Source organism: Falco punctatus (assembly GCF_963210335.1).
Source record: "Falco punctatus genome assembly, chromosome: 7".
In the NCBI taxonomy this organism is placed as follows: Eukaryota; Metazoa; Chordata; class Aves; order Falconiformes; family Falconidae; genus Falco; species Falco punctatus.
The window spans coordinates 72,796,390-72,820,931 of NC_137587.1; the positions used below are offsets into that span (position 1 = coordinate 72,796,390).

A 24,542-nucleotide genomic window follows, 5' to 3' on the forward strand; every position below is an offset into this window, starting at 1 on the left:
GGGATGGGATGGGATGGGGTGGGGTGGCGGGTGGAAGGCCAGGCACCCCCAGTTTCAGTCAAAGATCGTGTAATGGCAAATTAAATCACAGTCTCCCTGATGCGAGGCTCCTTTGTGGCAGCTGCACCCTGTGAACATGATGTGAGCTGTGCAGGCAGCTGAGGGTCTCACTGCGCCCTAGTCTGGCAGCTGCTGGGTCTGGGGGCTTTTGCCTTGGCCCAGGCAATGATCCTCACTGATACACAGCTGGAGCTGCATTTTTTCTAAGAAAACATTTTGTTCTCCAGTACATCCAATGTCTCAGCAGCTGTTGGTCCCACATACATTCCCTCCTTTTCCAGTAGTTATCGCTGCCTTTATCTCTTAATGTTCATCCTAATGTGTCTTTGCTTAATCAGGCTTTTAGTGCTGGCTTTTTTTTTTTTTTTTTCCAATGATAGCGTAGTTCTCCATTCCCTTCTACCTTGCAGTGCTGGCATATGTGAAACGTGAGCTAAGAAGAATATTTTTCTGCTCTGTTTGGGGTGTGTTTTAGTTTTTTAGAGTGGACTGTGACACACAAAGCCTAAGCCTAACCTTAACTATTCCCTCCTCTCCCTGCAAGCCTACATAGACTGGCGAGCTGCATATTTTCTTCCATGCAAACTTACACCACTTGTGGCCTTTGACTTCAGAGGAGTTGTTCTCCAAGCGAGGGAAGTGCTGGCTCTGCAGCCGTTTCCTGACTGCGGGCAGAGGGAAGGGAGAGGGTTTTGGAGCCAGGGGTCGTTTTGGCAGAGTGCTGGGACCGTCTGTACCTTGTGAGTGTGGGGGTGAAGAGATTCAGGGACACGGGGAACCTGTCTGTGGGCAAGAAAAAGCTCTGATTAAATAGTTTGCAGGCGAGATCAGATCTGTGCGGGGCTGTGGAGGGGAGGGTGCAGGCAGTACTCTGGGGATTCGAACCTCGGCCCTGCCTGTGGCAGGGAAGGCACACAGGGCCCAGCCCCGAGCTCAGCCCTTGCAAGCCCGGCAGGGTGCGGGCTGGGGGGGGCCTGGTCTTGTCCTGATAGAGCCCTCGCCCCTTCCCCTCAGGCTGGACGGAGGAGGCAGCTCAGGTACGCGGTGGAGCGCAGCGGGAAGCCTGGGGCACCTTCCCTGTGCCCCCGAGCCCTCCGTGCGGCCGGCTCGGCCTCCTCCCTCCCAGCCGGGCCTGGGGAGAACCTCAGCGGAGGCAGGGTCTGCTGCCGCTCCTCCGGCCTCAGCTCACCTGCCTGCCCCGCTTCCTCAGCGCCGCGGCGGGGCCAAGGGCCGCCTCCGCTCGCCTCCAGCGCGGGGAGGTCCCTGCGGCGCCGGAACGGCGGCGCGGCGGGCGCGTTGCCGGGGGGGGGCGGGCAGTGGCGGTGCGGTGCGGCGCCGTTCGCCTTCCCCCGCGCGGGAGATGGCGGCGCGCGGCCCGCTCCTGGCCTGGTGCATCCAGCACCTGCGCGGGGATTTCGGCCTGGACGTGGGCGAGGAGGTCGTGAGGTGAGCGGGGCTGGAGCCGTGGCGGGAGCCGCTTGGGGCCGTTCCCTCCGCCGGGGCCCTGCCGGTCCCTTCCGCCTGTCTGCTGTGGCGGGCCTTGGTGGCCCTTCGCGTCGCCGCCAGGTCCCGCTCGGGCAGCGCTGAGGGGAGATGGTGTCTGCAGAGCGGCTGCTGGGGCGTCCCGCGGCTGGGGCACCGTCAGGGGACCGGGGGGCGGCGGCGGGGCCCGTGGGGCCCCGGTGGGTGGGCGAGGGAGGGCGCGCCGCTGTTTCCTTGGGTTGTGCGATTTTAATTTTTTCCGGTGGGAACCGGCGTCTCGTGGTGAATTGTGTGGTGTTGTGGGGTACGTCACTCTACGCTGGAACTGGAGGAGAAAGATATTTTACCTTACTTCTTTTTCAGTGAAGCAGCCACAAGACATTTCCAAAGTGTCTCTCTTAAACCCATCACAAAATTTGACTCATAACCCCATTTCTTACGGTGGTCTCTACAGAAACCTGGTCTTGTAGTCGACCGTCTTGCTGGATAGGTGGTTAACAGAAGGCCAGTCTGTTACATTACTTGAAATTTAGACAAAATATGTAAACATCTATAATGAAAAATGAGAACAAATTTGAAAAACAGGGGATGTTACAAACAGTTAACAAAACAAGGCTTTGGGAGAAGGGATAGAGACCGCAAATACAGCAAGCTGGGGTATAACAAGATAAGCTTAAAGATAACCAGATGGTTAATGACACCAAAAAGAAAATTACCTGACCTATGTGTGAACTATCCTAATTAGCATACTAAACAATCCACCCTGGAGCAAGGAAAGCCCCCAGCTAACAAAGCCCCCTCCCCACAGAACATGGCAGTGAAAAAAAGTGTTATACCCTTAAATGCAGACAAAGCTTGTAAGAACCAATAAGAATTAAATGTGACTGAACATAACAGTAAACAATTGTTCAAAGTATATGAAGTGGTTTACTATGTCTTAAGAGGCGTGCTGGCTTTGTGGATTTACCACCCAGCATCCATCTCTCCGCAGACATGCAGTAAATAATATCTCTGCTCTCTGTGTGATACCGGCTCTTTGCACACCAGGTAATGAACTCTATGACATAATAATCTGAAGAGGAGAGATAAATTGCGTATGTGTGTGATTAGACCATTGGTTTCCTCATTAAAAAAAAAAAAAAAAAAAAAAAAGCCTCCTGACCTGTTTTTCTCCATCCCACCCTCTTGCAGGTATATCTTGTCAATAACAAACGAGGATGAGATCCGGGAGTACGTTGTTGACCTCATTCAGGGGACTGATGGAAAGAAGAGCTGGTTTGTAGAAGAACTGCTGGCCAGGTGGCGGAAATCCTCCCAGCTGCCTCTTGAGCCTCTGCCAGCCTATCGGAAAAAGGATGGTGAGTGGTACGGGTTGGGGAAGGAATTAAAGTCTCAAATGAGCTTGTCTTGCTTATTCTGTTTATAAACAGTTACGTGCCATGAATGCCCGTGATTGTTTCTGTTCATTGTGACAGTGTAAAGCCCATTTTCATTCCCCAAGTAAGAGTTCAGGGACATCTTTCTCATGTTGGTAGTTACCCAGCCTTTCTTTGTGCTTACGCGTATTTCCAGAGACTTCTGAAGTGCCTCGGGCTGGAGACCAAGCGAAAAAGGGTAAACGCAAAGGAAGGAACAAGCAGGACACATCTGCATATGCTGAGCCAAGCGCACATGTAGAGGAAGTAAAAACCCCCCTTGACCTGGCCAAGGTGAGAGCGTCTGGGATGCATGGGCAGGCTGCATGTCACTGTGTGGTGAGGGCACACTTTGAACCCGGGTTGTGGGGAAAGGTAATATCAAACACTAACAAAAGATGTGACTGGAGAGCAGAAATAGGCTTTCAGAGATCCGAATCCTTTGAAGGGGATTATGTACCTGAAAGCATGTTTGTGTTTCCTGGTTATGTCATAGGGTCTAATAAATGCTGGCCTCCCCCTGCAAACCCTGTCTTGTCTTATATACCATACACCTTCTGAGATATATACATTTGTGTGTCTTCGTTCACTCGTAGATAGCATGCAGCATGGCAGCCAAAAGCTATAACCTGAGCAAATAGTTTGGCAGCCATTGGGTAGGTGAGGGTCCCACACTGTCCGCGAGCTGTACAGTCACCCACTTGCAATGAGAGGGGTGGCTGTTCCCATGCATCAACTGTTCAAAGCTGACTGCAGATTTGGATGGGCTGTGCTCATACCTTGTGTGTGTCCCTGGGAGTCTCAGTGCTGTGAGGAAATAATATGAGGACAGGGAGAAAGACTGTATTATTTCTGTCTCTAACAGGATGTATTATATGGCCAAAAAGATAGTGACTATGGCAAAATGGATTTTACTCCACCCTGCTGAAGAAGCCTGGATGAGAGAGCAGACAATGGAAGTAGATGCTGTAATTAGTAATAAAATGTATTTCTTTAAAGCAGAGTTGTGAAGTTGAGCAATTAAGGAAGCCACCAAGTAGGCAGAACATTCCTCGCTATATTTAAAACTTTTCACTCATGCTGAATAAAGCTTTTTAATTGGCAGCTGAAGTATTTCGTGCTGCTTCAGAGAGGAAGCCTTGGGTGCTAGACAGAGGAATTTGAGGGCTGTAGTGAGTGCCTTTCCACTGAGCAGCAGCACCATTTCCCTCTCCTGTTCACCTCCACTCCTGCACCTTTAGTGAGATTGAGATGTTGTTTGATTTTGTGGAGACTTTTTTTTTGGCAGTATTCATAAACAGTCTGAGTTGCAATGAAAGAAACTGCAAAATAAGAGCACAGAAATGCTAAACACCAAGAAAACCTGCCATTTTCAAGCAGCGGAAGGCCATGCAGCAAGCAGTAGTTGCCTTTCTCTGTGATAGTTAACTAACTTTTTGCAGCAGACTTGTCTTTTATTCAGAAGAACAATTTCCTGCAGTCAGTGCATCAAATATGACGATCTTAGCTGTTAAATGTTGTTTGGATTTCCTAGGCTGAGTTTCTGGATTTTATTTCCGGTGTAGTGGGTTTTGCCTCAGTGCTACTGGCTGGGAACCAAGCTCCTTCCTTAGGTATAGATCCAACTGTATGACTATGGTCCCAGGTGGCATCAAGTACAGCAGATCATGCTGTTGCTGTCTGAGCACAAGCGTGTGCTCTGCAGAAATAAGTGTGTGGGTGTGCAGTATGCTTTGTTAGACTTGCAGTGGAGTCCTTCATGCTATAAACACTGAGCATGTTGCACTTCCCAGGATTAAATGCCATGACTTATCCATGTGCAGCCCTGACTGAGCAACATCCAAATCCTGAGAGTCAGGGTTGCACCTGAATAAATAGTGGAACTTAAATTTATGTTTTTAAGTTAAAGTTTTTGTAGCAGGGAGGCTGCAAATGCTTAAAATGTTTGTAAAAGTGTTTGTACAATAAAAAAAAACCCAAATTTTTTGAACTGCAGGGTTAAAAATGGACAGTAACATTCTATTTCGTAACAGTAGTGTTTGGACCTGGCGGTGGCAGTAAAACCAGTTGGGCAGAACTGGGGAAAATGGAAGTGCTGCATCTGCCTGTTACTAAACTAGTAGCCTGCTGCTATTGAGAGCAGGTAAAAAGAGTCCAAGACGAGATGTCTTAATACCACAGCATGCCACCATCATCAAGAAAAGCAGCATGAGAGGATGTGGGACGTAGAAGCAATGCTAGCTGAGGGGTGTGGGTTAGGGAGCGGGAGTGATCTTCCAGCATGTAGCAGGCAGAGAGAGCGATTTGTCATTCTGTGGTGAATGAAAACAGGCTTTCTGGGAAAGGGTTTCCAAGAAGTCCTCTTTTCTATTGTCAAGAGAGACTGTGGAGAGGAGAGGCAAAGAAGCGCCTGCACTTGCGCCACAAGCGGATTTTCAAACGTGTCGCAGATATGACAACTAAAGGCCAGAGAGTGCATTTATATTGGAGGGCTGCTTGCTGAAATAAATAAGGGTAGTAAGTCCTAGTCTTCCTTGGTCATGACTGGCATGCAATTCATGGTTGAAATGTCTCATCTAGTGTTACAAGACAGGTTTGTGCCTGGAGTCTGTTTGTGCTTACTTCCCAAAGCATCTGTTTTTGAGTATTGCCAGAAAAATGGTAGCTATTGGCTTTGTTCTGTTCTCCTGGAATTATTTCTGTGCTGTAATTAATTCCTGCAATTAACTTCTCAACAATTCACTTCTCAGCCGGTACCTGCTGGTGATGTCGGGTGGGAGGAGGAACTATTTGTTTCTTTGATTAAGGTGTAGGGTCTGAGGGAGAAAACAGAATTTCACTATTAGATTATTAATCCAGCCCTCATCTAAAATACCTTGCTTTGTTTCTGTTTGGGGTTTCTCTACTTCGGCCTGACCCAGTGCAGTCCCTGACTGAAATTCAGAGAGGTGAATCACAGAATCACTGATGCCAAGTCATGAAATAAGGAGAAGAATTTACTTTACAGCTAAATAAATGAACGTGTGGTGCCTGGGAAACCTCTTCTCAGGTGGCTGTGCCAGGTGGAAAGCAAGAAATGCTGTGTGGTGAACTGGCTGTGAATGAAGAGGCCCTGCTGCCACCAACAGCTTTGTTTCTGGGGACAGGTGCACACAGGACTTCAAACAAACAGGGCATTGCTATAATTTAATAGCCCTTGAAATCTGGGAGTAGCTGAGTTGGTGTTCGAAGCTGTTAAACACCTGTGAGTTGATATGGCAGGTCTGAAGGACCTGCCTTCTAGATCCAAGTAGTTTTAGCTTTCAGAGGCAGCAAACATCAAGTGCATCAGCAACATCCTTATGTCCTTGCTTTGTTTAGCTTCCTTGGACCTTTTCTGGCAGGTCTAAGCTTGTCTTTCCATTGAATCTGGGGACTGGTCCAAGTTTCCTTCCAGTCAGGCAGAATAACACTTGTCTGAGGCTCCCCAGCCTGTTCAAGGGTCAGTGCTTTCTCTTTGCTGCCAGTGTTGTACTGCAAATACAGTTTGTTTGTTGTTTGGTTGTTGTTTTTTTTTGCTTTTCAGGCACAGGAGAACAGCAGCGGAATCAGCAGCAGTAGCAGTTCCTCTAAGAAGAAGACCAAATACGTTAGCCTGTATACCAAGGAGGGGCAAGACAAGCTGGCTGTCCTGATCCCTGGGCGTCATGCCTGCGAATGCCTGGGCCAGAAGCACAAGCTCATCAACAACTGCTTGGTTTGCGGGCGCATTGTCTGTGAGCAGGAGGGCTCTGGACCCTGCTTGTTCTGTGGTGCTCTGGTTAGTAATGAGGTGTATTTTATTTGCTGTGTTTGAATGTGGTGTAGTACACTCAGGGCCTTGAAATGGCATGGGGCTGAATTAGCCTCTCAGATCAAAGTTCCTCTAGCAAAGTTATCCAAGCTGTGAACCTGGGCAGGAAAGAGCCTGTGTGGTCTTCTCCTCCTAGGGGAAGGAGAACTGCTGTGGCTTTAAGTCACTTTGTGTTTCTTTTATTATGTGCCACATCAGAGCGTGAAGAGGTTTCCCTCATAATTTACATCACTTTGTTGCTTGCCTGATTTATGACAGTATCTTGTGGCTGTCCAGTGCATCACACTAACATCCAAAATTTGTGCAAGGCTTCAGCCTTCACCCTGAGCACAGCTCTGGCAGCCTTGTAAGGGGCAGAAGACATGGCCAGGGCTAGTGTGCTGACTTCAACACTTGTGTGGCATGCCTCATTTGGCATACCTGTTACACCCTGCGTTTGGTTGAAAGGGCACATTTTGGAGAAAGGGAGCAAGTTAATGATGGCAGATTAAATAAAGTTAACTTAAGGAGAGGAAAATACTGGTTGGATGAATAAAATGTTTTAAATCAGATTGGTTGCTATTTTTGAAGATCTGTTTAACTCCAAGTGGCCAGCCAAGAGAGGGGACCTCTGTATTAAGCATTGCTCGGGGAGGTTCTGGTTGCAGTTCTCATCCTTTGAGATCACCTAGCAGTGTACTCACCCACAGAAAGACCAAGCTGTACATTTCTCATGGGTTGCTTTTAGTAAAGAACAAACTGTCAGGATTCTCCCTGTATAAATAACACTGAAGGGAAGGTGTGGACTGTCTTGGCCATTTTAAACAGCTTAACCCTGAGCTGTTGTCTGAGGCTCTGAAATTGGTCAAGCAGGTGATGTCCTTCATAAGTCTAAATTTTCTTTTTTTTCTTAGGTGTGCACTAAAGAAGAGCAGGACATTCTTCAACGGGACTCAAACAAGAGCCAGAAGTTGCTGAAGAAGCTCATGGCAGGTCAGTAGCAATGACATACCTGTCAAGTAGTGAATCCCATCAATTATGCAACAGCAGGAGCTGCTCTGCCTCACTGTGCTATACTTGCCTTGGTCTTGTGTAGGAATGAGAGTGTGTCCGTCCTGATGTGTCAATTGTTGACATACATTCACCCAAATTATAAAGAATTGCTGGCAAAGTCTAAAGGTAATTCTTTCTTGGGAGCTGATGCCTGAATGTTTCTCAGGGGTTTAAATTGCCAGGACAGTTTGTGAACTTTATTTGCTTCAGATTTCACTGAGCTGCTTGCCCTCGTTGCTACGTGGTAGGCATTAAAAGGATGGCTGGGAAGTTGGCTCTTTGTATCCTCTCTGCAAGCAATCATGAGCGTTACTGGACTTCAGCAGAGGTGATAACTGCGAGTGTCAAATGGCAACCATATAATGTCCTTACCCAGAGGCCCCAAGGCTGCTCGTTAGGCATTCCTGAATCAATCACGTGAACTTGATCATTGTGAAGTCCGTGAAAATTAGGATAAGTCTCATGTGGAATGTGTGCTGTGGAAGATGAAGTGCTGCTATCTGATTTGCTGGGTCTAGAGAGGTGGTGGTTAATATTTTCTAATGACTCTTCTTGTCTAACACTTATCTTATGAGCTAAAAATAGGAATAGAGCCAAGGAAAGCAAGAGGAAATAATACCCAGTCCCCCAGCAAAGACCTGTGCATTGTGGGAGTGTTTGTCTGAGTTTAGCTGAAATATAGCCAAGGTCACAGTGTTCTTGGTTGAAAAATACACTTTGCTGAAGAACTGAGAAAATATTTACTCTGGGTCTGTGTCAACTTCTCTTTAGAGCTGCTGAGATGGCAGGAGATCTTGTAAGTCCTTGAGAGTAACAGCTGACCACAGAGTCAGTCTGTTTGTAATCTTCCCGTAGAGATCCTGACATACTTCAGGATCTCCTTTTCTTTCTTACCCATTTTATCGTTCTTCCCTTCTGCCCTTGCCAGGTCTTGCTTTGTGCATTATCTATGTAGGCGAAAGCTGAAATGTGGTTAGTTATTTGTCTTGGAACTGAAAAAATGTGGATCAGCACCAACAGGGAAATACAAGCTTTTTTCATTTCCCTAAAATAAACATGTTAGCCTTTGTGGTGTCTTCTGTGAAATACATTGGTTTGTTCCATTGTGGCTTTGATGCAAACCTTTTTTTTTTTTTTTTTTGTTCCCTTTTGTTTGTTTGTTTGGGTTTTGGCCCCTTGCCAGAAATGGTAAGAAAGAAGAGATAGTTGCTGGGAATAGATTTCTCCATCTCTTAACAGTAGCTGGTCTGAAAAACTTGCTGAGGTGTGTTGAGGGAGAATATAATTTTTAAGAGGCTCATATAGCAGCCGACAGATAGATTGCTCTGTATGTAACTAGCAATTGTCAGCTCTGTTGTGACCAAGTCTCTTTGTGGAGGTGACAACACTCAGGAGAGAATTTGGCTTTTAGGAGGGGACTGAATGCCTGTGGCTGGTGATGGGCAGAATTTAGACTGCCCAAATTGTTAGGGAAGGGGCAAGGAGAATCAAGGACCAAGACGACCTCTCTAAACACTACTTAGATGATGTCACTATAGTATTTAAATGCTTCCTTCTCTTTGGAGGAAGGGGTCTGTGAAAGGGGCTAGAGGGAAAATCGGGGCTTGAACTTGCTTTGGAAAGGTGCTGATTTTGGTGCAAAATTCTTCTTTCAGCTCCTTAAGTGACGTTTTCTTTTAGGGGGCATTTCTGCAGCCAGGCCCACTGATACTGGGTTTCAAACAACTGATTATTGAGCTGTGACCTGTTTTTCATCTCAGGTGCTGAAAGTTCAGGGAATTTGGATACCATAAGCAAAGACTTACTGCCTCAACAAGAAGCTAGACTCAAAGCAGGTCTGGAGATGGCTGTGAAACACAAAGACAAGTTGTTGGAATTTGACAGGACAAGGTAAGATACTAGCTGTGAGACTATCATGAAATAGCATAAACTATCTGGCAGGCTAAGCTGCCTCTAACAGGAATGTTAGAGAGTTCCTTCTAAAACCTGGACTGTAGCTACAGTCACCTTAATGCTGATGTTTGGTGGAACAAGAGTGAACTCCTCTAATGGGTCCCATTTGCATGTCCTTCTTTGTGTCCCTGACAGTCCAGCTCTCTAGAGGGAACAGAAGGAAGCTGGTAGGTTTGGGGCAGTCAGCACTGTGTCACTGTCCTGCTGTGCTCATCTTCTGCCATTGTGGTTGTTTCTCACCAGCGTACGTCGAACTCAGGTCATTGATGATGAATCAGATTACTTTGCCATGGACTCCAACCAGTGGCTGTCCAAGCAGGAAAGGGAAGCCCTCCAGAAGAGAGAGCAGGAGCTGCGTGAGCTGCGTCATGCCTCTAGGCTTTCCAGAAAAATCACCATTGACTTTGCTGGCAGGCAGATCCTGGAGGAAGACGACAGCATGGCTGAATACCACAGCAAGTGAGTGAGAACTGGCAGTGTGAAGGCATGCCCAAGAGCAGAGAGGTGAAAACTGTTATGGATAGTGGTCTGGCTGAATCTGGCAGAGCAGGTGTAAGGAAAGCTGAGCAAGCTGATCCCTTCAAGGGCACCTCCGACACTAGGATACAGTTTTGTGTTTGTGTTCTTTAGCTCCTTGAGGGTCTTTCTGGCTTGCAGCATATCATCTCTTTCAGCACAGCTCTGCTGGGACCCTCCCCTAAGGCCAACTGCAACGCTTGCGTGGGGTTTGAGTGGCTGGCATGTCTGTCAAAGAGAAAGCTGCCCTGGAAAAAGATGCTGCAGAAGGCCCCAACAGAAGCAATTAATCTCAAATTCAAACCAAGCTGGGTTTCTGTGGTGGAGAAGAGTCACTGTTCAAATTAGAAATCAGACTGAGCAAGGAAATAATATAGTTAGGGGAGGTGGTGAAAAAATGCTTTGGGTCAGAAGTGTTTGTGCAGGAAAAGGGAGATGGTGCCAGGGGAAGCAGGGAATTTTCATGGCTCTTATTTATGCTTGCAGACTGGATGAAACCATTGAAGCCATTAATTGTGGTACACTGAGCAAGCCAGCTGGGGGCCCAGAAGCAAAGACAACTCTGAGTTCTGGTGTTTTAGTGAATCCCCGTCTTCTTCAGCCTGCTCCTTTGGTCAGTATGGGTTGAATGATTTATTTCAGAGTAATGACTAACTTTGGGAGAGCTGAGCTTAAGAATTGTGAATTCTAGTATGGTTGTAGTGCTTCTGTCCTCCCCTGTGTCTGAGATGCTTGTTAGCCATCTGAGTTGGGGACAAAGAAGGTTTGCCAATTCCCTGCTCTGCTCCTGGCTCTTGGTAGGTTTGGTTTATCTGAGTTTTAGTCTCCTGCCTCCTTTTCAGGAATGGTGAAGAATTTCTCAGGGTCAGCCTAAGGTTCTGGCACTTTTTCAGCTCAATTTATGAAGCCTTTTCTGCCAGATTTCCAGTTTCCGAAGGGCGTAATCTCTATCCTCTTATTCTACTTTAATTGTCGTGTTCTTGGTGTATGCTAAGCATTTGGAGGTTGGACACTTCCAGTTTTGAATGTTGGTGACTGTGGATATGCTTTGAAAATTGTATCTTCCTGTGAGTGCTCTGAAATACCAGCAGGTAGATGTATTTTTTAAATCCATAGTTTAGTTGTGATGTGTAGAAAGGAAAAGCTGCACAGAGCTGAGCATGACCTTGCTTTTTCTACTGCCAAAGTATGGCGTGTAAGCACAGCAAGCTTGCAAAGAAAGAAGAGTGATCCCAAAAAGAGTAATACCTCTGTCCTTAAATGCAGGAAACCTTCAAATTGGATTTGCACTTGATATACATTATTCCTAGAGAGGTGCTAACCTTTTTCTTGTTTCTTTTGAACACTCTGAAGTGGGTGGACCAAACTGGTTTGCTCCCACACAGGAAAGCTGTATGTTCCATGGATGCTGGAAATGAGTCTGGCTTGGAGCGGAACAGGTTGCGGATTCAGGATCGAGAGTTGCAGGAGATCTCAGATGATGGTTGGTGCCTCAGCATGCACCAGCCTTGGGCTTCCTTGCTCATAAGAGGAATCAAAAGGTAAAGAGGTGGCCTGAACTGTGATGTATCCTGATCAGCTCTTGTTTCGTAGGTCAGATGGAAAGTTGTGTTCCTCAGAGGAGCATTGTGGACTCGCTTGCTTTGTACAGCAACTGATACCTACTGATAGCTTCCAGTTTGGAAGCCATGCTTCCTCGTCTGGTGTACTGATGGTTTAAGAAGCTGGTGAACCTGCTTTTCATGAGTGTAGCTAACCTAGAAGGTACAAGTTTCTTCACAGTGGGTAAATTTAGAGAGAGCCTGAGACTTCTGCAATATAATGGGGGCATACCTTTCTGGAATTTGAAAGGCAAAGAAGCTGAAAATGTGAAATGTGCTCTTCTGGTTTTTTGTACATCATAAAGAAGCCAACAGTGGCAGTGGGGGTTGTTTAAAAAGAAACCTTGTAAAACTTTTCACCTTTGGGCTGGGAATCGGGTTACAAAGATAATCTGCTTCAGCCCAGCATCCCTGGCATGTTGACTCACCTTTCCCACAATTAATATAGAACAAAGAATCTTCTTTAGCCTTTTTTCCCCTTTCTATCACAGTATTTTTCATTTTGGAGAGCAAAACTTTTTTCACTTCCCAAGCTAAAGATACTGTAAATCTTAACGTGCCCAGCTTCTGCACCCAGGCGGTCTGGGGATGCTGCCAGCCACTCCGCTACAGTTGCAGCATTGATGCCTAGTGTCCATTCTGGGGTCGTTGAGAGCTGCAGCTAACGACTGCTTCATACAGATGCATGGTCCGTTATTGCTCCCTGGATTGCATGCTTACTGTGTGGAACTTTCTGAGCTTGTAAGGGAATTGTATGAGCAGATTGTCCTACGATCATGTCTAGCATACTGCTGTACTTGCAAGGGATTGATGTCCTTTTTTGCTGTTGCTTTAAAGCTGTGAGGACATGCTCTGCTTGTGGCATTATTTGTTGCCCATCTCAGCTTTTCTCTGTAGTCCTGACACGTTGCTTGAGTTTAAATAGTTAGGGCAAAGCTTAGCAGCAGGAATTGCGTAACGAAACATTCGATTGAAAAATCTGCCCATGTGGGTGATTTCTGCTGAAATTTAAGTCATAAATTCTCCTTTGTTCTCTAGGGTGGAGGGCAGGACCTGGTACACATCTCATAGAGGGCGGTTATGGATTGCAGCTACTGCTAAAAGACCTTCCCCTCAGGAAATCTCTGAACTGGAGACCACCTACAGAATGCTGCTCCGCAAAGGTGAACTTCTCTCCTTGGATCTTTGTATTATTTGGTACATTGAGCCACATAATGAGCAGTGTGAGAAAGCCCTCTCTGCTGAGCAGTTATTACCGCTTCACTTTTCAACCTTCTGTTCTTGAAATTCTCTTCATCCTTTCTGCATTTTGTCAGCTGAGTGGTTATGGTGGCAGACTTCAACTCCATCCTTTAGCTGGTCATGTACTCCAAGCACAAACACTGTTCAATTGCACCTGAATCTTGTGATAGCTTTTGATGGCAGAGGACTTTTATTTTATTCTTGGCTCAAGCAACAAGCTGTCAAGTGTGTGCCTGCTTGTGTGTGAAGTGGCTTGTGCTTCAGTCTGTTTACAGTGATGTTAAAGGCTTTTCATGTATTCTGACCTTGCAGAAATCAGGATTGAAGAGTCACAGGTTCTCAGGAAGATGTTATTCTGTCATGTGGGTAGGATGCTGTTGGCTGCACTGCATGCCTGTTTGTGCAGTGTTCCTGCACGTCATCTAGTTTAAATGTTATACAAAAGGATTGTCTGCTTCCCCATCAGGGCAAAGAGCTCTTCCTGCACTATATGTTCCTCTGTCAGAATCTGACTAGGAAAAGATGTATATACAATTGCATCTCCCAACCATAGGTCTGTCATGATGAAGATCCTGAGGTGGAAAAAGAACAACAGGGTTTTAAAATAGCTGTTTGTTTTCCTGTACCTCAAAAAGTAGAATAGCATGGAGGAAAGGGAAAGGCATCTGGGGGTTAGAAGACCCCAGCTACATGTGTGGGGATGTGGTCCTGCTGAAGAGATATTTCTTTTGATGCAGATGTGGATTTTCCAAGCGATTATCCTTCGGGGTGCCTCCTAGGCTGTGTGGACATGACCGACTGTTTATCACAAGAGCAATTTAATGAGCAGGTGAGTATAGCAGATAAACCTTTACAAGCTTGTGTTAGCCAGCAAACTCTTGAAGTTGTGTAACTTCCTCCAGGAGATGCTCTAGAGAAGACATTGAATGGAGATTTTAGACTGTGTTGAGAGGAGATAAAACTATTATGCAGTTTTGTATGGCTAGAAGGAGAATATATATAGAAAATGCATTTCAGCAGGGGTGGAAGGGAGCAGTGGACTAACACAGACTAAATCCATCGTCAGCCTCTCTGCCAGTGAGGTAGTTTAGTTGAAATGAGTTTCTCACCCACTCTGAAACCCTTTTCAATAAACACTGACACCTGTTTGATTAAACCAAGACTAGCTTGAGTGACCATGCTGCAAGGGCATGACATGTCAGTCATTGCTTCCCTTGCTGCGACTCCAGTGCATTAATGTCAATTTCTGGGTTTCATCCTCATTTGGCAAACTTGGGAGCTTACATCTTACCTGGATATGGCTTCTAAAGTGCTGATTGTTTCTCTTGAAGAAGCTTCATGGGGTTGTAATAGAAGGAATTACTCCAAGTTTTGCCTAGCCAGTCAGCAACTTTTTGCTACCCCTGGGTGTAACAATGCTGATCTTCCCATCTCAGGGAGGACTCTGGAACAGGAAGGGTCAAGTACCTGTTTGGCTGCTTTTGGAATGCAGCAAACCACTCCCGGAGCACAGCCATCAGAGGCTTTGCAGTTATTGCAGTGATTTGTGTCGCAGAGGATATGAAGGGACCTGAAAACTCAAGACAGTGTGGAAATGTGGACCACTGCAGCAGTGGTGGTGGTGTGCCATGGGACCTTGTCCCTGGCCCTGAGGTGCCAGCAGGATCAGCTACCCTGACCTAAGAGAGGGTAGCTTGGCCCAAGCAGAGGTGTCTGTAGCTGCTGGAACTGCTTGGTGCTTCTTCCTGGAGCTGGAGGTCACAGTGGCCTCACCGGTGAAAGCTGTGCTCTGGTTGGGGCACTGAGTCATCAGGAGAAGGAACTGTGGGAAGAGGTGAGCACCCTCCCACCAGGCAGGAGAAGAGCCGCAGGGTCTTCATGGAGACCCTGCAGAGAGGACATCCAGAGCCCTGAGATACAGGGGAGAGAGGGACAGCTGGAGATTACAGTGGATCAAGACTCCCAAGGCAGTTAAGGGACATTTAAGTGGCCTTTTTCTGAATGAGGCAGGTGATTTGGTGACCAGGAACACAGGTTAAGTTTGAGGTACTGAGGCCTTCTTCGCTTCAGGCTTCACCAGCAAGATCTCCCAGAGGTCTCGTGCTTAGAGGTATTGGAGAGGGACTACCCATAGTGAAGGGAGATTGAATTAGGAATCTTTTGAGAAATCTCATGCATACAAGCCTGTGGATGCTGATGGTGTGCACCCAAATGTACCGAGTGGTACATGACTTTGTAAGGCCACTCTTACCTTGGAAAGGTTATGGAGATCGGGATAGGACCCTGATAACTGTAGGGAGGTGACTTAATTACATCCATCTTTAAAAAGGGAAGGAGGGATGATCATGGACACTTCAGGTCAGCTTCACTTTTATCTGTGGGAAATTCATAGAGCGGCTCCTCTTGGAAGCCAGTTTTGGACACATGGAGGAGAAGGACATTGGGAATAGCCAGTATGGATTTACCTAAGGGTAAAATCATGCTTGACTAACCCAGTGACCTTCTGTGATCCAGTAGTTAGTGGTGAATATCTTTTACTTTGTACAAACTTTTAGCTTGGTCTCCTACAGCATGCATGCATCCAAGATGAGGCATTATAGTCTGGGTGGGTGGACTTCAAGGGTCAACAGCTGGCTGGGTCATCGGGCTTCAAAGTGCAGTGGTGGTTGCCTCATAATCTCTTGGGAAGTGGTGTTTATCAGGGCTTTTTCCTCTAACTTCTATTTAATACATTTAGCCATGACCTGGAGGGGTAGGTGGAGTGCCCCACAATGAGTTTGCGAATGCTGCTCTTTGGGGGAGCAGTGGGTATGTTCAGCAGCAGGGCTGCCATTCAGAGGAACCTTGACAGGCTGGAGGAAAGGGCTGGAATGATATTCCTGAAGGCTCAACACCAATCCCTGCACCTGGGGTGAACTAACCCCCTGCATCAGTATTGGGGAGTGGCTTTGCTGAAGAGGCACTGGGGATCTTGGCAGCCAGCGAGCTAACAGGAGCCCTGGCAGCAGGGAGGTCTGGTGGCATGATGGCCCAGTATGGCCAGTAGAAGTAATTACTCCTCTTTGCAAACTACATCTGGAATTCTGTGGTTGCAAAAAAGATGTTGGTAAACTGCGAGTGCATCCAGTGGAGGCCACCAGGATGGTTGGGGGCTGGAGCATGTGCCCTCTGAAGAGAGGCAGGGGAAGAAGAAAGACATTCCACTTCCTGCAAGGAGATTACAGAGAGAGGGAGCCAGGCTCTTTGCTGATGTACACAGCAAGAGGATGAGAGACAATAAATTGAGAGAGGTCATAAATTGAAAGGGGAGGGTTCAATGTGACTTAAGAAAAAAATTCCCCATGAGGACAGCCAAGGAATGGAGCAGGCATTGCCTAGAGGGTTTGTGCAGTCTCTACCCATGACGATTTTTAAGATCCAACAAGACAAAGCCTCGTCTGAATTCTGTGTTGACCCTGCTTTGATCGGGAGGTTGGACTAGAGACCTCCTGAGGTCTGAGTCTGTGATGCTGTGACTGACTCCATGCCCAAAATCTGGAGCAGCAGCTTTCCTTAGGGTGTGTTTTATTAACTTACAAAGCCTATGTTGAGTACCAAGCACAGCACAGCTGTTCCTGATACCCTTTGATGCCTGTTCACTCGACTGCTTCTTGTAGGAGTCAGGTTTGGTCTATATGGGAATCACCAGACCATGTAAATCACCAGACCATGTAGGGCTTGATAGTGAACCAAGACCATCTTGTGAGATGGAATAAATGGATTCCTTGGGATAGAGGAGGAAGACACACCAGGCTGCTGGGCATCTTCTTTCCACGAAGGGTTGGAGAGGCATCAGCAGCTGCGGGCTGTTTCTTGTGAAGTGCTTTCCTAGCTTTCCCAAACCCTGTGAGGTTTTTTAGCAGAGAGAGATACCTTGAAACTAGAGATAAAGGGTATTTCTGATGAGGTTGCGTCTCTTAGTCATGGGCAGAAAGGGGAGGAGGTTGGAGTACGAGCAGCAGAGGGAGCTTTGAGACTGGAATACAATGGAATCTGCAGGAGTATTTGGCCTTGGATGGGAGCAAGCCTTGGGAGGGAGAAGAGGAAAGGACACTGGGGCTAGTGTAGGGTGTTTCTTCGGTAGCATCCACTAATATGCAGTTTGGTCTTAAATGGAGATACTCGCCCTTCTACCACTGCCTGTAACAGTGGTGGAAAAGTACGTTCTGGTCTCTTGCAAACTTTTCTCTTTAACAATTCCTCTTTTTTCTTCATGGGTATGTTCTTCAGGCATTGGTAAAATGGCTGCAACTTTACAATAGCTTCTTGCAATTTGGAAATTGTGTTGTAGATAACTAGCTTTTAGTCTTCCCATAGAGGAGCCTCACAATTTGCTATGTTCTCTATAAATTCCTCCCAGTTTGCTGGCACTGCTTGGTCACAGAGGCACTAAAGGAAGGGTAGTGTATTCCAGGAGCACTGTTTCTCAGACCTATTGGCAAGAGACTTACCTCTGTTCTCAGTGCCATGGCGCTTCTTTTATATTTCACTGGCTTTTTGCTGCTCCCATATTCCAAACTATTTATAATTCCCAACTTGTTGCCTTTTTACAATGATTTTGTCCATTTTCCCCCCAGGATTGCTTTATGCAGTGTTCATTTCCCTAGCTTGTAAGATCGAATTCAGAGATCTGAGCATCTTTCTGAAGTTGTTTTATGAGGAAATGTAGGTTTTTGTGGACTGTCATGAGCAGCAAGTGCATCTAAAGGAAGCTGAGATTAATTTAATTGCAAATGCTAGCAAGATGAAGAAGTGTGCACTGCCAGCTCCGATATCTGTGTTGGATTTTGCTGGGAGTAGGAAATCCCTGTTTGCTCATGCTGATGATTCAGTCCAGGTTCATCAGCAGCCAGCACCAAAGCCACTTGTCAGCAGTGTAATCCAGCCATTGCTCAGTGTACAAAGACTCCTTCTAGCTTCAGGGGGAGAGGGAAGGGAAGATGATGTGGTTTAGCCACTTATTGTGTGCAAAAAACATTGACTGTTCTCTAAAGATCTGCAATACGTTAGCAAGCGAGGTAGTGTGATACAGCAGCAGAGACCTCTTGGAGACTAAGCCACTGCAGAGCATTTTTTGGGCTCTGTGCTTTGACCCTCTTCACCAACTTGTATTTGAAGCTTCTGCATTTTCCAGAAGAAATCATGTCAGAAGAGCAGGGCAATCCACATTTACAGATTACACCCACCACCCAAAGATGAAATGGTTCTCTGTCTTGCTTATTGTCTTTTGGTGGTGGTCCTGCCTTTTCCAGCAGCCATGGAAGATTGTTTTGACTCTTGTGACCATTTGTTCCTGTAGGCAAGGGAGACTCTTCCTGGTATGTCCCTCCTCAGTCCTTTTGATGCTGTCACCCACTCCCTATTCAGCATCATCTGCAGATTTAATTCCGTTGCTATTTGCATCCTCTCTCAGGTTGCTAATGAAGATGTTAGTGGCACCCTGTTGGTATTTTTCTATCATTATCCTCATTTAACTTTTATATATATATATATATATATATAAAATTGTGCTCAATAAAAACAAGATCAAGTAGTGATGGTCAATTTTGTTGGATGCTGCACCAACAGACTTGGACCAAGTCCCTGCCCCAAGAGCTTGCGTTATCATTAGGGACTGGTTATTTATCTGCATTATAATCAGACATGTAAGTCTGGCCTTGCATAACCCCTTCAGAGGGGTCAGTCTTGCAGCTCTGCCCTACATAAAATATTTGAAACCCAACTGATGTTATTGAAGTGGTTTGCAGATCTTCAGGGCTGTGTGAGAAGTGATGGCAGTACAGGATCTTGTGTGCAGTAGCTGGTGGGGAGCAGAGGAAGAGCAGAGAAGAGATGTCCTTGTGATTAAAATCAGCATCACATCAGATGACATTGCCCTAATCCCAGCTGTGCTACTTCATGAACTAGTTAAATCCATTCCTCTGGGTCTCTTTTCCACATGGAAAATAAAGCAGTGCTTCCCTGGCAGAGGTTATTTACACCTAACTTTACTGCTCAAAGCTGTGATCTTTGGACTGAAGCTGGCCTAGGAGCAGAAGTTATTGTCAGGTAGAAAACTCCACCCCAGGTATAGAGTGTCACCTGCTTTGTTCACAGGGGACTGAAGGAAAAGCTGCTTTCTGAATTCAGCCCTGCTGCTCAGAGCGGGTGGTTGGTTGCTGCCAGGAGATCCCTCTGTGTGGCTCTTAAATCTCAGTATTTCCAGTTGAGCTTTGCGCATCTTGCACCTCCTCAGAGCGTGTTCTGGGCTCATTTCCTTCTCTTCATGGCAGCCACCCAAAAAGCCTTGGTTGAGACCAGAATGATTGCTTTGTTATGCATTTCGGCGCTAAAGGTGACCTGGAAACTTTTTTCCCCCTGTTGAGATTTGAGCGTTGACGGCGGCTTTTCCTTGCTCTGGGGCTGACGTCACCAACACCTTGAGCAGAGCAAGGAGCTGCCTTTCTTTTCCTGCATGAGGTGTCGGTGACTTCAGCAGTGCTCACTGGGGAAACATGGGATGGTGCAGGCAGGGCTTGGCAAGAGTCTAAAGTAAGCAGGGAAGTATTTACATTTATGCTGTTTTAATGTGCTCTGAAGTCCATGTTCATTTTGCTAATGACTTTGATCTGAGAGACTATTACTTTAACTGGAAAAAAGAACATTTCCGCTGCTGCTATTTTAGTAGTTGATAGGTGTGTTTGGACTTACTTTGAATGCAAGCATGCACACATGCCAATATCTAGATGTAGCTATTATCTCGGGCTGAAATATTGGATAATTATGTTTGACGGGAGTAAAGTGTTTATTTTTCATTTCTAGGTGATCACTTAATGTCCTAAATCTGCACAAGGGAGCATGTCTAAGCTATTTTTGTGCCATGAGATTGCAACTATCATTTAAATAGGCTCCATTTTTCCCTCTCAGGAAATTTGCATTTAATCTCTTGCCCTCCTCTTCCCTCCCCAGTGAAAATAACAGCAAAAAAACCAAAAGAGACTCAGGTGCCAAGCATACATAAAGGACTCGCTTTAAATTCTCAAATAGGAGTGAGGAATAAGGGTAGAAATTTTCTATATTTAGACTCCAGAAGGTGCCTGTTTAGATTATCTCCAAATAAAGGGACAATAGCCCCTTGGTAATAATTTCCTAAGAAAGAAGTTAATGAGAGGGAGAAACACAAACATATACTTTGATGTGTACTTCGAACAACAGTATAAATATGTAGAGAGTTTTTGTGAGGACCTTCTCCCTAAAGTATAGGTTTCCTAGTCTAGGCTTGGAGCAAGACAAATGCTTGTTTGTGCAGTGCTGTGGCTTTACTGGCACCTTTGCTCCCCGCCCCCCCCCCCCCCCCCCCCCCCCCCCCGTGGGATATTTACCTTTTCATTCCTGAGGCTTACTTACTGCACCTCAACCGATGAATGATTTTTAGCAGGGTTTTGAAGGCTAGATCAGATATGCTTCCTTCTGCAGCAATCTACGTGGCTGTTAATGATTGCAGCTGATGAAAAGTCTTTGAACTTTAGAGGTTCTTGAATTCTCCTTAGCTGAATTTGTCTTTTGCGTGTAGCCTGATGCCAGATCAAGTGGTACTAGGCATTAGTCTGGCTTGCAGGGACCTATGGGTGATGCAGCTCTTTATTCGGTTTCTTACCGCATAAAGCCCCCTTGGTTCGTGGTTCTAGGAGCACAGCAGAGCAGGCATGCAGCTGGTTTGGATTATAGACGGTAAGAGTCTGGGGATTTTTTCCTTATGTGAAGTGCTATGGTTTTCATCAGAGACTCTTCTAAGGCTCCAGCTGACTTACATAAGCCAGCAGGTTTACTGAGGCCACTGCTCAGTCTGTTAAGATGAAGGAGAGATTGTCACTTGATGATGATTAATTTAGGAATGCATTAACATGCCAAAGAAATCGAATGATAGAGGCTAGCTTGCCCTCTCCTCTGGTTTCCTAGACCCTGGGGAAAAAAACAAGCCAAGGCTGAAGCATATGACTTAATTAATGATGACTGTGGACTTAGCCTCTGCTACCATTTGAGCAAACCAGTCAGGGGTTCTTTTTCTCTTCTTTCAGATGTGGTCACTGATACTTGCTGCCTTCTTGGTGTTTGGGTTTTTATTTAATCTTGAAACTGAGGGTTAGGTAAAACTGACCTTGAGCTGCTGCTCAGGTGCCCCATACCCTCTCTGTCCAGTTGTAGCTCCACCAGGTTGAGCCTTGACCACCCTTTAGGTGGTGACCCCAAATGATGGGGGAGCTGGAAGCTATAAAATACAACCACTGCGGTAAATGTATGAATGCTGAAGGACTGTGCTTGCTTAAGCTTTCATCAGCATGTCATCGATTTCATAACCCCGAACAGACCGGTCGCTCAGATGCGTATCCTGGCTCTGCCACACGTTGGGCTGTGAGAAAACCCATCACGCTGGTGGGATTGAATCAACAGCTGGAAGCAGCCAACAGCATCATGCCTCCTTGGGGAGTAGCAGCAAGGGTCTGTGTGGGGGGTGGTGGCTGCCGAAGTAAACCAGGGCAGGCATGCAGATGCCTTATCTGCACAAGGCTGGGTTCACCAGAGTTAGGTTTTTTCCAAAGTTCAGTTGATCTCCGTCACCTGCTGTGCTCGGCTGTGCTATTTTACCCCTTTGCTTTGCAAGTCTTGGTCTATGAAAGGACTTTATGAAGCTGATTGAAGCTGTCTGACTGTATCTGGCAGGGTGCAGGCACTGTGAGCTGCTTGAACTAGAAGCAGGTGCCCTGGTTTCCCCTGGTCTCCTCCTCCCCATTGCCTCTTCCCTCCTCCTTGCCAGGCCTTGTCAGACAGCGTGGGCAGTGGGGCTGCTTTGCAGCAGAGGTTAGGCCTGCCTCTGCTGTCCCTTGGTACAGCAGAATGAAAACTGCTTTTTCAGCTGAGCCTAGTACACTACTGAGCATTTTTCCAAGTCCACCCAGTTTCCCCCCGACGGTTGTCAGGCACTCTATAAATGTCTCAAGCCCTTCTCGCCCTGCTTCCAGGGTTTACCGTGGGCAGGTGTTTTCTCAGGCTGGGATTTGAGCCACAGAAGGGTGTTGGTGGCTGTAAGTCCTGTGATGCCAGTTCAGGAAGAGCAGGGGGGGTGCAGTGTGCCTAGTGTTTGCTGGCATCACTGAGTCCTCTGGGTCTCTCTGCAGACTCGAGCCCTGGCAGAATGCTGAGTGTTTTAAAATCTGAGTACACTAGCACAAGTTTGAATATTAAATCTACATTTCAAAGTCCTGTTATTACTTACTACATTTTTATTGCTTCCCCTGCCCTTTGAATCCAAGTACAGTTTGTGGTGTAGGAACACGATGAGAGCTGGGCTCAAGGCTGGGATGTGGAGAATACCCACCAGATGGATCCGACTGGCTGGGGGAAGGATCCTGTGGCGATCCCAGCCTGCTGTGTCTGGATCTGATTGTGTACCAGCTAAGTGTGCAAGGGGCAGAGCAGGCAAGGACTGACAGGCATCATGTGGGAAGAAGGGGAAAGGAAGGCAGGCTAGCAAAATTCCTTGTGCATCCTCTCAAAGGGAGCCTATGCCAGCACATGATCTGCCAGGCAGCAGATGTAAGCTCTCAAAAACAGCAGGGAGGATGTTGACTGCAACAATGCATCAAGGCTGCGGTTTGTAACCTCAATAGTAAGGCAGTTAACTTTTTTTTTTTTTTTTAACAAAGACATTTTGATTGCCAAATCCATAACCATTAGCAGCTGTGGTTTCGAGCTGTTCCTTCCTCACGCGTTGCAGTCTAGACCTGACAGGCTTTCAAACAAAAGTTTGGCTGCCGGCTTTTGTTTGTGTTTCTTTGTGATCCTGCTTTTATTCTTTTTGCCTGTTCTGTTGATTCGGATTGAATGTTGATGCATATTGCTTTTCTAACTCACCGACTCAGCCTCTGTGGAGTGGTTTATCTGCATCCATGTGGTCTTCTGGGGCCGAGGGCAGTGTGTAGAGTTTCTCGGGTGCATGTTCACATGTTTCTGCCTCAGGCTAGAAAATTTGGCATTTCTAGAAAGTTGAATCTGCTTTGGGATTTCTGTTTAGGAAAAAGTTATGTTTTTCACGGGCAAAAGGCTGACTGGCCTGTGCTAAGGCAGAGGGAATGGGTCCTTAAAAGGTGATGCTTGAAAGCATGCTTGAATTTGAAAGTGTGATGGAAGACCATGTCATGAGGGGAGATCAAATGTTGAAGTGAGGCACTTGGTGCTCTGCAGGCTCTTCACAAAACCGGGGGTCTGAATCAGGAGAAGGTGACACAGAACAGCGGCAAACCTGGATTTCCTGGCTCAGGTGATGGCTTCTGTTGCCAGTTGGGTGTCACCTTTGGTTTGAATGTGCTCCGGAGCACTTCAGGGTGAAGGTCGAGTTGGAAAAATTGGCTAGATAATCCCCAAAAGTGGATGTACTTGTAAACAGGCGATGTAGACTACCACTGTTAGAACAACAGATGGGGAAACGATGCTTCAACACCACTCTCCTTGGAAAAGCAACAAGGACGGATGTGGCTTAGGCACAGTGGTTCCTGAAGGCTGCTCCTGCAGACTGGGAGAGGAATAGAACTTTTTTTTTTTCCTTTTGATATGAAGTAACTCCTACCTGCAGATGGACCACAGAGCCAGTAACTGAGCTCCAAGCACTGGATCAATTTTGGCTGTAGCTATATCCCAGCAGGTCTGTGGGGTAGCTGCGGGTAGGAACCAGGGTTACTACTGGTGGTGCCGGAACTGGAATCAGGGAGCTTGCCCGATGCCCACAACTGGATAATCATCATCTTTCTAATTTTTGATGGCTCCATTTTTCCTGTTTCCCTGTATCTGTGTGACTGGCATTGCTGCAAATGCCCCTCTTTGGCTGTGGCACCCCTGTTGCTCACCAGAAACTCTTGACTTTCTTTTCCCTTTTGCAAACCACTAAAGAAACATTTTCTAGCTGGATGGTGAGCAATTTCCCTCCGGAGAGGAGGAGAAAATGGCTGTTTAGTAGTTAATTACCTGTTATGTTGGTCTGACAGCTATGAAGCTTATGAGGCATGAAAGAAGAGTGGATCAGCCTTTCCCACAAATCACTGAGAAAACGGGGTGAAGGAAGTTGTGCCTGGCTCCCAGGGGGATGCCTCTCATCCCACTCCTCTCCTTTGCACATGGCCCTGGGGCTTCTCGTAACGCCTGGGGAAGAGCCTAGTGCATGTTTTTGCCTGCTGGAGAAAGCTGATTTATTGCCACTGCTTGTTACAGCAGCCCTGCTCTTTCAGAGGGGACGCAGTCTGTGCCAAGATTATTTTTTTTTCCCTTTGAATGCATTTTACGGTGAGCTCTCTTGCCAACACATGGGCTCTGCTTGCTTTTATTCTTTCCAGACAGCAT

At 46.6% G+C, this 24,542-nt stretch overlaps 1 protein-coding gene across 1 annotated transcript in view; it reads left to right on the top strand.

The window, feature by feature from the left end:
• The first annotated feature begins 1,191 nt into the window (after positions 1 to 1,191).
• Positions 1,192 to 24,542, top strand: part of TRIP4 (thyroid hormone receptor interactor 4) — a 34,319-nt gene continuing 10,968 nt past the window's right edge. The window contains exons 1-11 of the mRNA XM_080397125.1: positions 1,192 to 1,506; positions 2,734 to 2,900; positions 3,115 to 3,251; positions 6,523 to 6,756; positions 7,683 to 7,761; positions 9,582 to 9,711; positions 10,018 to 10,233; positions 10,777 to 10,903; positions 11,644 to 11,831; positions 12,930 to 13,054; positions 13,871 to 13,962. Of these exons, the coding sequence (XP_080253251.1) occupies positions 1,421 to 1,506; positions 2,734 to 2,900; positions 3,115 to 3,251; positions 6,523 to 6,756; positions 7,683 to 7,761; positions 9,582 to 9,711; positions 10,018 to 10,233; positions 10,777 to 10,903; positions 11,644 to 11,831; positions 12,930 to 13,054; positions 13,871 to 13,962 (1,581 nt within the window). The 5' untranslated portion in view covers positions 1,192 to 1,420. The remainder of the gene's footprint in view (positions 1,507 to 2,733; positions 2,901 to 3,114; positions 3,252 to 6,522; positions 6,757 to 7,682; positions 7,762 to 9,581; positions 9,712 to 10,017; positions 10,234 to 10,776; positions 10,904 to 11,643; positions 11,832 to 12,929; positions 13,055 to 13,870; positions 13,963 to 24,542) is intronic.